Source organism: Lupinus angustifolius, chromosome LG06 (genome assembly GCF_001865875.1).
Source record: "Lupinus angustifolius cultivar Tanjil chromosome LG06, LupAngTanjil_v1.0, whole genome shotgun sequence".
NCBI classification, from domain to species: Eukaryota; Viridiplantae; Streptophyta; class Magnoliopsida; order Fabales; family Fabaceae; genus Lupinus; species Lupinus angustifolius.
Genome location: NC_032014.1, coordinates 1,736,037 through 1,751,080, shown reverse-complemented (window position 1 = coordinate 1,751,080; position 15,044 = coordinate 1,736,037). Strand labels below are relative to the sequence as shown.

The following is a 15,044-nucleotide window of genomic DNA, read 5'->3' as shown; positions in this document are numbered from 1 at the left end:
CATAGAAAATAGATAGAATATATAATATCGGATTTACATCTGCTGTGTTGCTTACTCTTTTGTGTCACTAGATGATTAATTAGAAAAATATTTAATAATTATAATTTTAACTTAAAATAAATTTTTTCAATCAATTAGAAGTGATGGTACATGGAATGGTACAAAAAATGGGATATAAAATCTATTGATATTATTAAGTCCCCTCTCCAAATAGACTGCTAACAACTACTCTGAGACTCTGGTTGCAAAATTTAATTATTCTTTGGTGGCAATTTTATTCAAAGTCTGACATGTATATTTCTATGCATAAGATCACCGATCGACCTATAAAATCTAGACTATGGTGCAATACATGCATTTTTTTATCATATTAAAAGTATAATATTTTTTATAAATAAAAACAACTATTAATGTAAGTATAATGGGTGCCGTACTCTTACAAGCAAAATTTGTACAAAATCATTACACCAGCACTCAAACTACAATAAAAATACCAGCACTATTGTAGAGAGAAAAACTTAGTGAGAAAGGTGAATGGGTATAAGTTATGATAATTAGAGAGATGTTAGAAGAATGGGACCCAAAAAGTTACAGGCTTAATTTTTTTTCAGTGACATTATTAGAAGAGTGTGGATCCACTTATTTCAAGAGTAAGTTTTTTAAACTTACTTCTCATCCTAGTTATCAATTCTATGGACATTTATTTACTAATTCAACTCATTGAATTTTCCTAAAATTGATGGTTATTATGAAATTTAAAATAAGTGAACCCCTCCTCGTATTACAAATAATTTTGTGATTCATAGGTGTCAAAAATATAGGTTGGAACAAAATCGAAAACTAGTTGAGGGCAACTGCCCCACAATTCAATGCTTGGGTCCGTCCCAGCATAAGATGATATGAAGACTTTTTAAAACCTAAATAAGCAGCATTTGAACAAAAATAGTGGGAAAAAGAAAGTGATAAAAAAAGAGTAGATTTAAGGGTTGTTTGGTATAAAAGAAGTGTGAAAGAAAGTGAAAGAGATGAGTTTTCTTGAATCATCTTTTATGCTCTTGAAAGCATGTGAGATGCTTTAGGTAGAGAAAGATATGTTATTTCACATATTTTACCCTCCCTTCCTACTTTCTATGCTGGATTTTTAATGAGAATCTGCCCAAAAAAGAAATCTTCTCTCTCTCTTTCTCCTCAACACAGAACAAAATCATGATGAATCTCTCTACATTCTTTCTTCTCTTTTACACCTGTGCGTATCTCTTATACTGATTGGTGGTAATTAGAACTAGGAAAATTATTTGTAAAAGAGTAGATCCAATGTAATTGTTCTTATCTTTTACTCTATTCCATCTCCCTCAAAACATTGGAATTTGGAAAGGTTCCCCTTGGCTTTCAAATTATAAATGAAAATGAGTTTATAAAACATAAAAATATTTGGAATAACATTTAGAAAAAAGGCTAAAACATAAAATATAATATGAAAATAACTATTCTGAATGCTCTCAGCTCATTTAAAATACATTCCCCGTCAAAGGTTTGATGAGATCTATCACTATGCACAATCAGATCAAAGAAGCAAAAAGCTAGCAATGGAAAGATTGGTAGGTAAGTGCTTCTATACAGAAATGGAAAGTAAAGTCAATTAGTTCAATAACTGAAATAACGTAAAATAAAGCTGGTATATAACAGATAACAAATACATTTAACGCTGCAAGACCAACAAGGTAACTATTTTTTTTTTATCTCCCCCTTACTTCCAATGCAAATTTATCAGTATGATGGGCTTGGAAAGACCAACCACGAAACCAAATTTCTACAATCAAATATTTTCATGTTGTATTAGTTGGTAATCACTCACCTTACAGAAACAGAAATAGCAAGTCTTGACATTTCAAGAGATGCATTTCATGAGAGTCAAGTTTCTTCTGCCACTATGAAAGATAACTTCTCAAGTACTTCATTCAATACTTCAGAAATACAAGCAAGAGGCTTCACTTCAACTGCATGCAACTGAATACTGTTATTTCCCCTTGTGTTCCATGACATGAGTCAGTTCCATAATAGCCAGATATCCAGATCTATTAAGTATCAAGTATAAATCCATCATCGGTAAAAGAACACACTACCACTGAAGCAGTACATTAAACTTCCAAAAAAATTGGGCAAACAGTGGTTAACAGAAGAAGAAAAATCGTAAAACAAATAGCCTGAAGTCGACATCTACCCGTCTAAGCAAAGGGTGCATTGGCAAAATTCCGTGTTCTCAAAATATAACTGTTGAGGGAAAAGACTTCTATATGTACAATACTTAAAACCATCAGCAACATCGACAAGTTACAACAGCCAGGCATGAGTATGGTCTTGACTTCTCTTTTATCTCTTCAGGTGAAGGTATGGGTTCCAAACTGTTGTATATGCTGCTCCTTAAACAGCAGAAGTTATATACATTTCTACAAACTCCTTTACTGAATGGATGCACTCTTTCGGGAAGCCCCCTGCAGATTAATGAAATGTGTTTACCAGTGATATCCCGAAACATAGTGGACAAAAAGTAATAATTCAGACACCTAATTTTCCATCAACACACATCTCATTGATACATTAAAAGCAAACAACAACTAAAAAGAGAATCGTGATACATCAGAATGTTATTTTTAAATGATTTAAGGTATAAAACTAAAAATATGGCATGATAGGAAAACATCAAGGAACTAACTTATCTAACCTTAGATAAGTAATTCGTCTTCTCCTTACAAGTTCATACGTAGTCTGATTTGTCAGGATAAGATAACTGCAGAAAAGAGAAAACAGAAGTTATGATGTTACTGTCTTTAAATTCGGATTCTCAACTATAAATGGTGGAGAACTGGAAACAGAGGGCCAAAGGGTAAAAGAGGAAGATCAACTTCAATACTTTATTTTGAATATGGTTTACATTGGTGGAACAGAAGTTCTAAGATTTAGATTCAATGCGAAATTGCAAAAGGTATGAAACTCATTCCATCACTCTACAGGGAACAAAAGTTGCACACAAATGGCATCATGTTTAGAAATGAGAATTTGGACGTTGGGAAGGTTTATGAAATGATACAAATCATATCATGTAACAGGTGAGGGCAAGGTTTGATAGGGCTGCATTTTCTTTTATTGATTGGACTGTTAACACATCTGTCTGTATAGATCAGTGTAAGGAGGCCCTATAAACATTTGTAACTGTTATTGTTCGGGGTACCCTTCATACTCCTGATTAATAAAGTTTTATTTTTTCTGATTAAAAAAATATAATTGCAATCTTTACATTCTTTCTAGCTGTTTCTTCATAAATTGGATTCAGTAGGGCAGGAGCAACGGTTTAAGTCTTAAGTCTGCCTTAGAGTAAATATTTTATGGGAGCACATTTGTTGTCCCAAACAGTGTAACCAATCACAAGTTGTGACATGTCAAGTTTCACTCTTTTTGGGACATAAGATTTGCTCCCTTTATTATAATATGAGGGAATAAAACATTCTTAGCCCACACTCCCTCAAACCTAGGGATGGACATCTGAAGCATGAAGTGTGCTGGTCTCGAGCAACATTAGCGAGTGACCCAATATCATGATAGGCTCTGATATTAGGCTTAACTCCACCCTAAGAGCTAGTTTGTAAATGGCTCTTCAATCATATTATAAATCAATGAGGGGCTTTGACACTTAACACACAACCCTGGAGCCCAAGAACGAAGATTTGGAGCATGAAGTTTGCAGGAGTTAACATTTGCGGGTGAGACATCTGGATAGGCTCTAATACCATGTCAAAACAATTGAGCCTAACTTCACTGCAAAAGCTAGTTCATATGAGGAGGGCTGCCCAAATTATTATAAATGGTTCATCATCCATTATATACTCAACCAATATGGGACTTCACACTTAACAACATCAACATTTAGTAGCATCAAGGTAATAGAATGGAAATGTGGAAAGACATAAAAACCAAAAATGTATAGTACAAAGTATACCGAATGCGAGAGCCTCATGGACAGTAATACTTCACATACTCTAAGCCCTCACTCAGTTGGTAGAACTGTGGGACATTAGGCATGAGCGTCTGGGTTCAAACCCCAACAGCTGCACTCTCCTCCCTCTCCATTTTAAAAAAGAAAAAACTTGCCTATAAAAAAATCTTCACATACTCGGATAAAAAAAGTAATGCTCAAGACACATCAAATAACAGTAAAACTGGTATTCTAAAAGCACCTAGAACCCTCTTCCTTTCCCTTCCCCCACAGAATGAACAGAAGCACAATTTAACAAATCTACAATAATTGCATTAGTATTTTAGGGTACGGAACATGATCAAAGGCCTATATAAATGCAATCTGAAGCAAGATACAGAATAAGAAAATAAATAAATTACAAGGGTTACCTATGAAATAACAGTAGGAGAAGTAGAAATATTAAGGAAATTGCTAAAGTGATCAAGAGTAGTATCATGATCGCATCCTTCCACCTGACAGCATCATCGAATTAGGATTCAATTTCACATTAAAATGAAAAATACAGATAACATAATTACATAAGCATTGGCTTCTCTTCCTTGTGTTTGGAAGACCTTCATATAATTATAGGCATAAACATGTTTTTGAAAAGAAATAAATTCTCCAATCACCACAGTAATATGCAAAATATTTTTATGATATACATATGGGTTCAAATCCCAAAAATAGCCTTCCACTTTGAGGGTGAGCCTTGAAAAAACAATGTTTGTTAAGATCCTATAAACAACTTCTGTGGTTGTGAGGATAAGCATACATCTATCCTCCCCAGACCTAACTACGTGTGAGTCTCGTGCAGTAACTGACCCTTTAAATTGATATATATGTGTGTGTGTATCAGCAGGTCAAGCTAATAACATTACCAGTATGCCAAAGCTCACCCTCAGCTCACAGGGTTATGGCTTCAGATTATGAGTTATGACCCTCCCGAGACCTCAGAATGACGGGAGCCTCACCTTTTCTACTTTTTCCTTTCCAAAGGGAGCATTTGATAACAAATTTTTTACATCAAATTCATTTTGCGGTTTTGCTAAAGAAGTTAACAAAAATATATTTTTTATTAGGAAGTGGTGTAATTAATATAAGAAATAGGATATTTAGTTTCTCTATAAGACCTTTCCATTATTGTTTTCTTTTCTTAACCATTGCCTTATGGGATGGTTAACATTTTAATAGTGGGTTATGAGTTTCAATATTCCTCCAAAATAGGTCAAAAGATATCGTACCAAACCAGTGTAATGTGAGCCTTCAGGTATGAAATATACAAGACACCAGTCCAGAGGCACAATGCTGTCTCTTCACAAAGATACCACCTATTTTGACAGGAAGGAAGAAAAAACCATACTGATATAAACATTTTAATATTCTATACTAAAGTATATATGAAACTGATAAAATAAGCAACTGCCTGGTAAAATGCTAGCAAATTATAGATAACATGGAGAACATAGCCAAAGATCTTCACAAGGATAGATTGTATTTCCAGAAAAAGGCAATGAGAAAATTCTCATTCATAAGTTTTTCAAGTGTTTAAGTAGCAGGCTGAAGTTCTTATACTCAATAAAAATTATTTCTCAAAACTATCTATAATTGTTCAACTTGCATAGTATTTAGTAGGACATAATACGAAAATTTGAAAAACAAAAACACATCTGATCACAGCAATAACTAATGTAAGGAAAACATACATAAGTTTCTACAAGGTTTATGAGTTCATCAAACACATTTCATAATCAACATTAAAAGGTGAATACGGATTGCATATTGCAACTAAAAGTGTTGGAAGACATATCAAGAGTATGAAACAAACAAAAACGACACTTTACTGATCATTTGTGGTGATTGCATTTCCAGGCCACTAATCCTTCATCTAAATATCAATTATAATTATAAATTATCAATACTAAATTTAGTCAAGATAAAAGTTTGTGCTTCGTGAAATTTCATTGATCAAAACTAGATATCTTCAATAAATTATACAATAGAAGAATCTCAATGTCAGAATGCAAATGAACCAATGATGAATTACATATCTCAACATAAATAACTAACCAAAACAGACAATGGTTGCCCTGGCCGATGCAATTCCCAAGCCATACACAGTGATGATCAAACTGAAGAACACACTTGTCACAATCATGACAATGCTTCGCTCGCGGAGGCTGCATAATGACCATCGATAAAATAATTGATCATCAAAATCAGGAGGTTAAATTATTGATTTTAGAACCCAAAAGAGAGGTGCATGGTTTGCATTGTGCAAAGAAGGAACTTCTACTGTGCTAAAACTCATATATATAATGCACGGAAAAGCCAGTTTGTAAAGTGCAGATCTCTTTCTATTACAAGGAAGACTGAATGTAGAACAGAAAACTAATTGTCAAACAATGGTAATACAGACACAAGATATGGAGTAGCATATCTGGAGACAGAATGGAATATTATTATTCACAGTCTGATGATCATGTCATATTTATTAAACAAAACTACTTAAAGATATAACAGGGACAACACTCTATACTTAATCTTATATCCTCAAAGTTGGCATTTATGACCCTGTACAAAATGAATTGTTGACAACTAAAACCACCAAATGAATACAGCATCACCCAAAGATGCATCACAGAAGAAATGAAATGACTTGTACAACAATATGACATAATATATACTACAAGGTGACATTTGTAATACCTGCTCCACATTGCAGTAGGTGCATGTCCATGTTCTGCTAGGAGAAGTAAGCCATAACATGTTCATGAAAATTTAACCAAGAGAGTCAGAGTATGAAATTAAAGATCAAGTAATAATAGATAGTCCCACACTCCCACCTACCTGATTGATGATCCCGAATACAAGTCTGCCACCAACTTTGACCAAGCCGTAGCCTTACTTCCTGAAACATTTCTTTCGGTCTGATTTCCCTCCACTGTAACAATGAAGCTCCCATTTCTGCTTGAAGCTGATTGACTTTGCTTAAGCATTAGAAATTGAATATAATAGTTAGGACAGATAAAAGTAAATAAATAAATAAACAAATAACATAAATTTACTTCACATGTTATTAGATCCTTTCTAATAATAAACTTAAGAGGGGAGATAGGACTATAGCTTACTTTGAGGTTTCTGATGTCTGTCTGTATATTGCATTTCTCTCATTAACAGCCCTCATCGCATCAAGGGCATAGCTGTACATAGAAAAAGAACCAAAGAAAAATAAATCACATCAATAAGATATAAATTTAAATATCATGATTCCTAATCAAAATCAATATTGATTACATGCTAAGGAAGTAAACTGTTTCAATGTTTACCCCGGAGAGGAAATAGAGGTAGCGAAGTATTGTATTAAAGTAACACCAAACAGAAGCAAGTATAAAGCAGTGTACCTGACAGAAAATCAAGCAATGTATAGAAAAAATCAGAAAACATTAGCCATCACATAAAACTATTTGGAAACACTAAATCATACACTAGGGACTAGGGTACAAAACTACATTAAACTAGAGATTTCCTTAATGTGTATAAACATCTAAAAGTGATAGATTTTATTCAGACTTCACCAAACTGCTCATATTATCTCCTGAAAGTGCAGAAGGAATGTGTTGGAATATGTCAGTAAGATTGACTTTTGAAACATATCCACACCTCAATGACTTTTCAAAAAAAATGAGAAGAGAAATAATAACCCATCACTCAAGATATTCATGACTATCCCTAATATATTATAGTATGCCATTCATCTTGTCAGAACTGTCCCTGAGATAAGAGTAAGGCTTAGCTATCCTACTCGGAAGGAATGGTTCCGCCAATTTTCTCCATGCACGCGACAAACAGTTGACCAAGGAAATACAGACAGGACTAAGGGATATGGTAAAAAAAATATAAAATGTTCAAGAATACAATTAAAAATGTCCAAAGTTGTTTAATAGAAATACGTAAGCAACATGGACACAACACGGCAACTATCATGAAGTGTCTGTGTTTCCTTACAATTGATAGAGGCAATTATACAAAGCATCTTCACTTGTATACCTAGCTTTTACTTAGTCTCCAGAACAATATGTTGATTCACACCAAAAGTCCAGTTAAAAAAGTAACATCAACAACACAGAGATATGATCACTTATTTTTTTCAATCGCCGGAATCTCACATCAGGTAATCCAAATCAGTCATAACTAAACTTCCCTTACAAAAAAGTATGATAAAAATGAAAAATCTAATGATATATCAGGATTCATTGCTTATTAATAACAGTAAATTTAAACTAAATCCACTACACAGGCAGCAACAACAACTCAATTTTGTCAATAATGACAGAAATCATGCAATAAAACATACCACGGTTCCTTTTTAGTCTTTTCAATCAAATCTCCATCAAATAAAAAAAGAATAACGAGATAAACAACATGAATTGTCACTAAGACCAACTTCAAGCACAACGAAGACCTCCGACCTGAAATGCAGTTAAAAAATTCAGAGAAATAATAATAATTCAGAAAACAGTGTTTCATAGAACTCATGATTCACAATTCAGTGAGTTAAATCGGATAAAACACACATTAAATAAAAAATATATAAAAAAAAGTAGTAAATAAAGTAAGAAGTTAAAGAAGGATCGATTGAAAACGCACCAGGATCGGCGAGGCATGGAAAAAATCGGAAGCATCGATCCATTGTTGGATCCGGAGAGGAACGGAGTATATCGACGATTGTCATCAAATTAGAGTGAAACGATTTGCATCATGAGTCAGTGTTTCTTCATTTCAAGGGAAACCAGTTATATTTGAATGAATGAAATAAATTTTGCGGATAAAGTGACCATAGATAAATAGATGGGAGAGTGGTAATAATAATTCTAATTAAGTGGGACCTACTTTCTTTTTCTTATTTTAATCTTTTTTAAACTCTAATGTCTTAACTCTTGTCTTGCCCGTAGAGATGGCGATACGGGCTGCCGATGTCCGCAACATTTTAAGTGGGTATGTCTACATTATTTTGATGGATAAAATGACATGCTTTGTCATTTGAAAACAGACTAATGGGCGGTCCATGAGCATTGATAAGAAATATAAATAAAAAATTACTAAAATAGAATATAAAAAAGTTAAATAAAATAGTTTAAGAGAATTTTAAGAACAATTGATATTTTATGTAAAGTTGAACAAACCATATTACTTTACAATTTTTTTAAGACATTAAATCACATTACATCATCACTTATTGAGTTCTTTTATTATTAGATGAAATCTGTGGATTGTCTGCATTGCCCTATAAAAATACTTGCAGGCATAACAAGCAAACAAATTTTATATATTAGTGAGCACTATACACCATTGGGCTTATCCATTTTGCCATCTATAATCTTGAGATAAAAGAAGTGCACATTGCACATATTCAGCTTAATTTCGTTGAATATATAAAGTTAATATATTTTAGTGACAGTAGATAAATAACATAATATTTTAGTGACAGTAGTTCATATATTAAATTTATGTTTTATTTTTTACCAATAAAAATGAAAAACACATAAAATTATACAAATTTTGGAACAGCTTAGGAAGGTCATAGTATCCAGTACTAATATTGAAGAACTTATTGTTTAATAATTATTATTATTTCTGTCCAAAGGAATTGATTGAAATTGCTTGTAGATCTTAATTCATTTAATTGTAATAACAAAAAAAATCATTATTCTTAAAAAAAAATCATTATTCTTAAAAAAAAATCATTTGTCTTAAAAAAAAATCATTTGTCTTAAAAAAAATCATTTATGTTAATGACCTAAAATAAAAAACATATAATTATAAAATTGAAACATCTATAATCTACTATTACATTTTTCTTTTCAAAATTATGTTCATGTGTGCTCAAAAAAAAATTACCATTGTTGATGTGCCTCAATGCAACATAATAGTACTTATAGATGACCAGGTTGTATCCCTTTTGCAATTTGAAAAATGTAGAATATAAGATATTGATAGGGAAATATTTCAAAACCTAAAGATAATACTATTAATAATAAGTAAAATTTCAGATACCTAAATTTAATATTTTTGTAATGGAATAAATAACAATTTAATAAAGTTTAATAATAGGATTGAATTGAATATAATAGAAGTTCGTTTTTTCTTGTTAAGTTTGTTTTTTCTTGTTGAGTTTGTTTTAGTGTATTTCTATCATATAGGGGCTGGGATACTCATTGTTTCTGTTTTGAATTTGACATGCTACTGTTAGTTTGAGCTAACAATAATAGACAGTTAGTAAGGTATGGTAGATTTGACTGCAACTTCACATTACTAGAAGCAGAAGGATGAAGAAGTTTAGCTTGGATTTGAAGGATCGTTCCACATTCTGCAAAGTTGTGAGTACTCTTTAAGATTCCGAGTTCCAAGCAAAGAGAGACAAACCATTTGATATTGAGGAGCACATCTGTATCTGTTGTACCACTTTTTATATTACTTGATGTATTTTTATTGGTTGAAAAATTTATTTAAGTTAAAATTCTAATTATTAAATATTTTTTATCAATCATATTTCTCGGTACAAAGGAGTGACACAAGAGACGTAAACATGTGATATTGAAGCTTTTTGCTAGGATAAATGAAGTGTCTTAAGATGTTAGAAACAGAAGCCTTATCTATACTATTAATAAAGGGAAAACATAAAATAACCACTCATCATGGTGTAATTTTTGTTTTCCTATTTTGTCCTCAATATCTTTTTATTTCTACCAAAAAAACCATATAATATTATTTTCTTATTTTATCTTTATTATCTTCTTATTTTAAAAATGTATTTAAAAATTGAATATTAGACCAATTGAATAAATTCAACCATAAATTTAGCGCAAAAAATTATATTTGAATTTATAAAATACAAACTATACATTATAAACGATAGAAAAGCGGGTTGACAAACACGACAGTGCATGTCAACACGCTAGTGTTAATAAAGTGAATAACAATGTGCTTAAAAATGTTGATTATGAATTTATGACCTCTTCATCGTTGTGTTTTTGTTTTTCTGAAACACAAGTATATGCCTGCTTCATCAGGCAAACTAAATGCCGACATATCATTTAATTTTATCATTACTAGTGTATACAAGCACTTTGTGTCTGTCAGCGAATATTTACATATTCAATTTTTATATATTTTATTTTTTAATTAGAATGTATTTGTTGTGTTCGATGTACTTTATATTATATTTTTTTGTGTTTATGATAATGTTTAATTTAAGGGAGATATGTGGTTAATTAATGTATTGGTGGTAGTTACTTAGGATCATATAGTTTTTTTGTAAAAATTAAATAATGTAAAGGGCAAAATAGGAAATGAAAATTACACCATGAAAGAAGTTATTTCAAGTTTTGACTTTATATATAACTAGTGTGTACGCTGCCTGTGAATATTGCATGATATTACATATTCAATTTTTATATATTTCACTTTTTAGAATTAGAATGTATTTGTTGTGTTCGGTGTACTTTATATTATATTTTTTTGTGTTTATGATAATGTTTAATTTAATGTGAGATATGTGGTTAATTAATGTGTTGGTTGTAGCTGCTTAGGATTATATGATTTTTTTGTAAAAATTAAATAATGTTAAGGGCAAAACATGAAGTGAAAATTACACCACGAAGGAAGTTATTTCAAGTTTTGACTTTATATATAGTATAAATATAGATTACTTATGCTAGGCTTCATAGGAGAACCTTCTAAGGGTGTTAAAAAATTGATGGTATAGGATCAGTTGGTCAGATCTGGTGTTTATTGTTGTGAAACTCGAGTCACACGTCAAAACGGCAGAGGTCTCATATTATGTTTAACTGATTTAAATGATTAAATCATCCAGTTTGATCGGGTGATTCCATACATAATTAATCTTTTTATCTTTTTTGGACAATACTAAAATAAAATATTAAAGCAGTGTTTCAATTTTTATTTTTAAGTGAATCGTCCGTTTCATTTTTATTTTTAAGTGAATCGTGCGGTTAACTTACCGGGTTAATTCGGTTTAACCAGGTTTAAACGGTCGGACTGAAATTTCCTGATTTAAAGCGGTCCAACTCATATTCGATTAGACTTAAATACATAGTCATTTTCAAATCCAGTCAACCAGACCGGTCCAGTTCTCACAATATTGATTTATCTTATCTAACCACCATTGAAACAATGCAGCTTCAATATTTCATTGTCCACTTTATTTTCACCAATGTCCAAACTTGGTTCAAGTTTTCCTTTTAATATATATACAAATCAGTATCATATCCTAACTTCGAAGAAAGTTTTTGGATATGCGTTTAACTTCAAGCAGCATTAATGTATGTAAAATGTTAAAAAAAAGTAAAAACTGAATGCTGACAAAAATATTAAGAACCTTAAAAAAACAAAAAGTTGAAACTATCATTTTCCATGTCTCATTCTGCACAATATGAACATGTATGGGCCTGAAGAACAACTTGGGTAGGCACAAGACACAAGACACAAGACAGTGAAGAAAGCTGAAAGAACAAGTGGTAGCAAAAGTAGCAAGGCCCCTTCATGGATCCTATATCCTATCTAAGAGATGCACCTCATTGAGTAGGTAGAAACAGGTGAATCCACTGTGGGTGGACCACCGTAGACCCTAGCATGATCACTCTCTAAACCATAATCCATCATAGGACGGTACTCCAAATCATCATCATGATCAATCACAAACTCTGGAATCTCCACTTCCTTCCTCCTCACATGCTCCCATAGATAATCAACCCTGCTCACGTACCTCACCTTCCCGTACAGCCTGCCGCACACAACACAACTCTTCAATTAGACTCCTCTCCGGTAACGAAGAAAAAAATATCGTACAAAATAAAATATAATCATCGTATCCATTTGATGTGTTAAACCAAAACACATGCTAGTCAATATGAACTTCATAAAATTAAATATAACTCGAAAGCAAAATCAAATTTAATTACAAGAAAGAAACCGACAAAAACTCTCGTAATACTCAGTTGCTATATATACCTACTATTAAAAAAAACAACTCATTCCCGAAGGTAAGATTAAAATTGTATTGATTTATATGATATTTATTATATTTTTTAATATACATTTTCTTATTTTTGGTTGCAAATATTTTTTCAATTAACTATAAAGAAAGAGATAGACAAAGGTAAGAAAAATAACAATTAATAAACCTCTACGCAGGATTTAGCAAAAAAATCTTCAAAAACCAAAAGATTTATCAAATTGGAACAGCAGAGGTAGTATATGTTGGATAATGATATGTTGTCTCAAACCCTGTTCCAGATCAATCATATTATGCCACATCAATAAAAAAAATTAAATATTCTTCATTGTAATTGGTCAGAGACATGGTTGGGGACAACAGATTTACATCCGTATATGTTACCCATATAAAGAAATAAAGTGGTTTCAACGATAGATGTGAACTTAAAAATGAGGAAATGGCAGGCTCAGGATAGCAAGAGCAATAATGTTGGGGCTAAAATGCGCCATAATTTGAAAAAAATGGTGGTTAGGTTGTTACCCAGCGGCGCTGAAGAGGAAACGGCCGAAGGTAGCGAGAAAAAGTCGTGACTGAAGTCCTGGATGAATGAAATAAACGGCTTCTAGATTGTCCTTGACGTTCACCGGAATCGCGTCGTAGATTGATCGGAGACCAGAGATTCCGGGAAAATTCTCGCTCCTGTTCACGCCGGTGTGAACATACAGCACCGAGAATTTCCTCTTCCCAAGCATCGGAAAAACCCTCTCCTCCAAATACTTCTTCAAAACATCAACGCTCACCAACCGCGCTGAAACAAAAATAACCATCAACAACAATTCCATAAAAAAAAACAAGAGTTATTTATAGCATGGTTACCAGGGAAGAATTTTCCGATAATGCGAAGGATTTTGCGGCCGTTTTTGTCTTTGCCTTTGATTTTGAAGACTTGTAATTTTTCAAGCAACTCTTCCTGTTCAATTTCGGAAATTGTAGCATTGGAACTCATTTTTATTAATTATTATAAAGAAAGAAAGAGGGTTTAATTTGCGTGTGGTAGTGAAAGAAAGACGAGTATATAAAGAAGATTGTGATTGTGATTGTGATTGTGATGGAGAATGGGGATAGGGATTATAAGAGGTGACATTGATAAACAAAACAAAATGCATTCAATTCGTTATGGACAGAATGAAAATAAAAATATATAGTAATAAAATAAAATAAAAAGGATAAGAAATTTAAGAGTGTGGAAAAGGAAGAGGGAAAGAAAAGAGGAATGGAAACAATTCTGTGGTTGCGCGGTCACAGGGTATATTCGATAGCATCTTCTATTTTTTTAGGGACCCACATGGTTACGGAGAAACCATCGTAGCCGTACATTCCTTCATCATGAACGAATCATGTTTTTTCAGTAATAAGTTAAAGAGTAATAATCATGACATGGAATAGACTCTGGAGTTTGCAGAAGAAACACACAATGAAAGTTTATCTCCTTTGATAAAAACAAATTATAGGATTGAGAAAAATTTGTATAGAGACATATATATATATATATGTGTGGAGATAATTAATAAAATTTTGTCAACACATTTAAAATTTAATTTTAATTAAAACTTAATTATAATAGAAACAAAAAATATAAATACACTCGTTTTAAATATGGCATGTAATATGTATCTTCGTATAATTAAAAAGTATAAGATTAGATTGCTAGTTCCTTGTAGAGACTAACGTAGGAAAATTAAATAATGGACACTCAACCATTTCATTTTGCTTCATTTACATATTGAACTTTTTATCTAAGCTTTAGAATTTGTAGTGAAAAGCACTTCTCTTCTTCCTTTTTATTTTCATACTTTAGACAAAAGGACGCAGATAAAAAATAAGAACTGTTATGTGCAGAAACAGTTACTGTCATTTTTTTTGCGTGAAAGGTTTTTAACTTAATTTTATAAGGTTAATAATGTTAATTGTATGAGTAAAGATGTAACATACTTATATTGTTGTTTGTAGAAT

The 15,044-nt window shown here is 32.0% G+C and overlaps 2 protein-coding genes across 3 annotated transcripts; both read right to left on the bottom strand.

Moving 5' to 3' along the window:
- LOC109348773 (protein S-acyltransferase 10-like) lies at positions 1,576-8,865 on the bottom strand. Of its 2 annotated transcripts, XR_002107801.1 has the most exons (12): positions 8,663-8,865; positions 8,370-8,484; positions 7,342-7,416; positions 7,144-7,215; positions 6,863-6,997; positions 6,722-6,755; positions 6,083-6,192; positions 5,257-5,343; positions 4,402-4,485; positions 2,723-2,788; positions 2,222-2,492; positions 1,576-2,075 (listed from the first exon to the last, which is right to left on the bottom strand). XR_002107801.1 is itself a non-coding variant. In XM_019589322.1 (11 exons), the coding sequence occupies exons 1-11, from the start codon at positions 8,745-8,747 to the stop codon at positions 2,315-2,317; spliced, it is 1,041 nt and encodes a 346-aa protein (XP_019444867.1). In that variant the 5' UTR covers positions 8,748-8,864; the 3' UTR covers positions 1,576-2,314. The 2 variants fall into 2 exon arrangements, 1 of the variants encoding a protein (XP_019444867.1); XM_019589322.1 differs by having other exon boundaries at positions 1,576-2,492; positions 8,663-8,864.
- LOC109348770 (ganglioside-induced differentiation-associated protein 2) lies at positions 12,395-14,223 on the bottom strand. Its single transcript, XM_019589319.1, has 3 exons — positions 13,908-14,223; positions 13,572-13,839; positions 12,395-12,818 (listed from the first exon to the last, which is right to left on the bottom strand). The coding sequence occupies exons 1-3, from the start codon at positions 14,035-14,037 to the stop codon at positions 12,596-12,598; spliced, it is 621 nt and encodes a 206-aa protein (XP_019444864.1). The 5' UTR covers positions 14,038-14,223; the 3' UTR covers positions 12,395-12,595.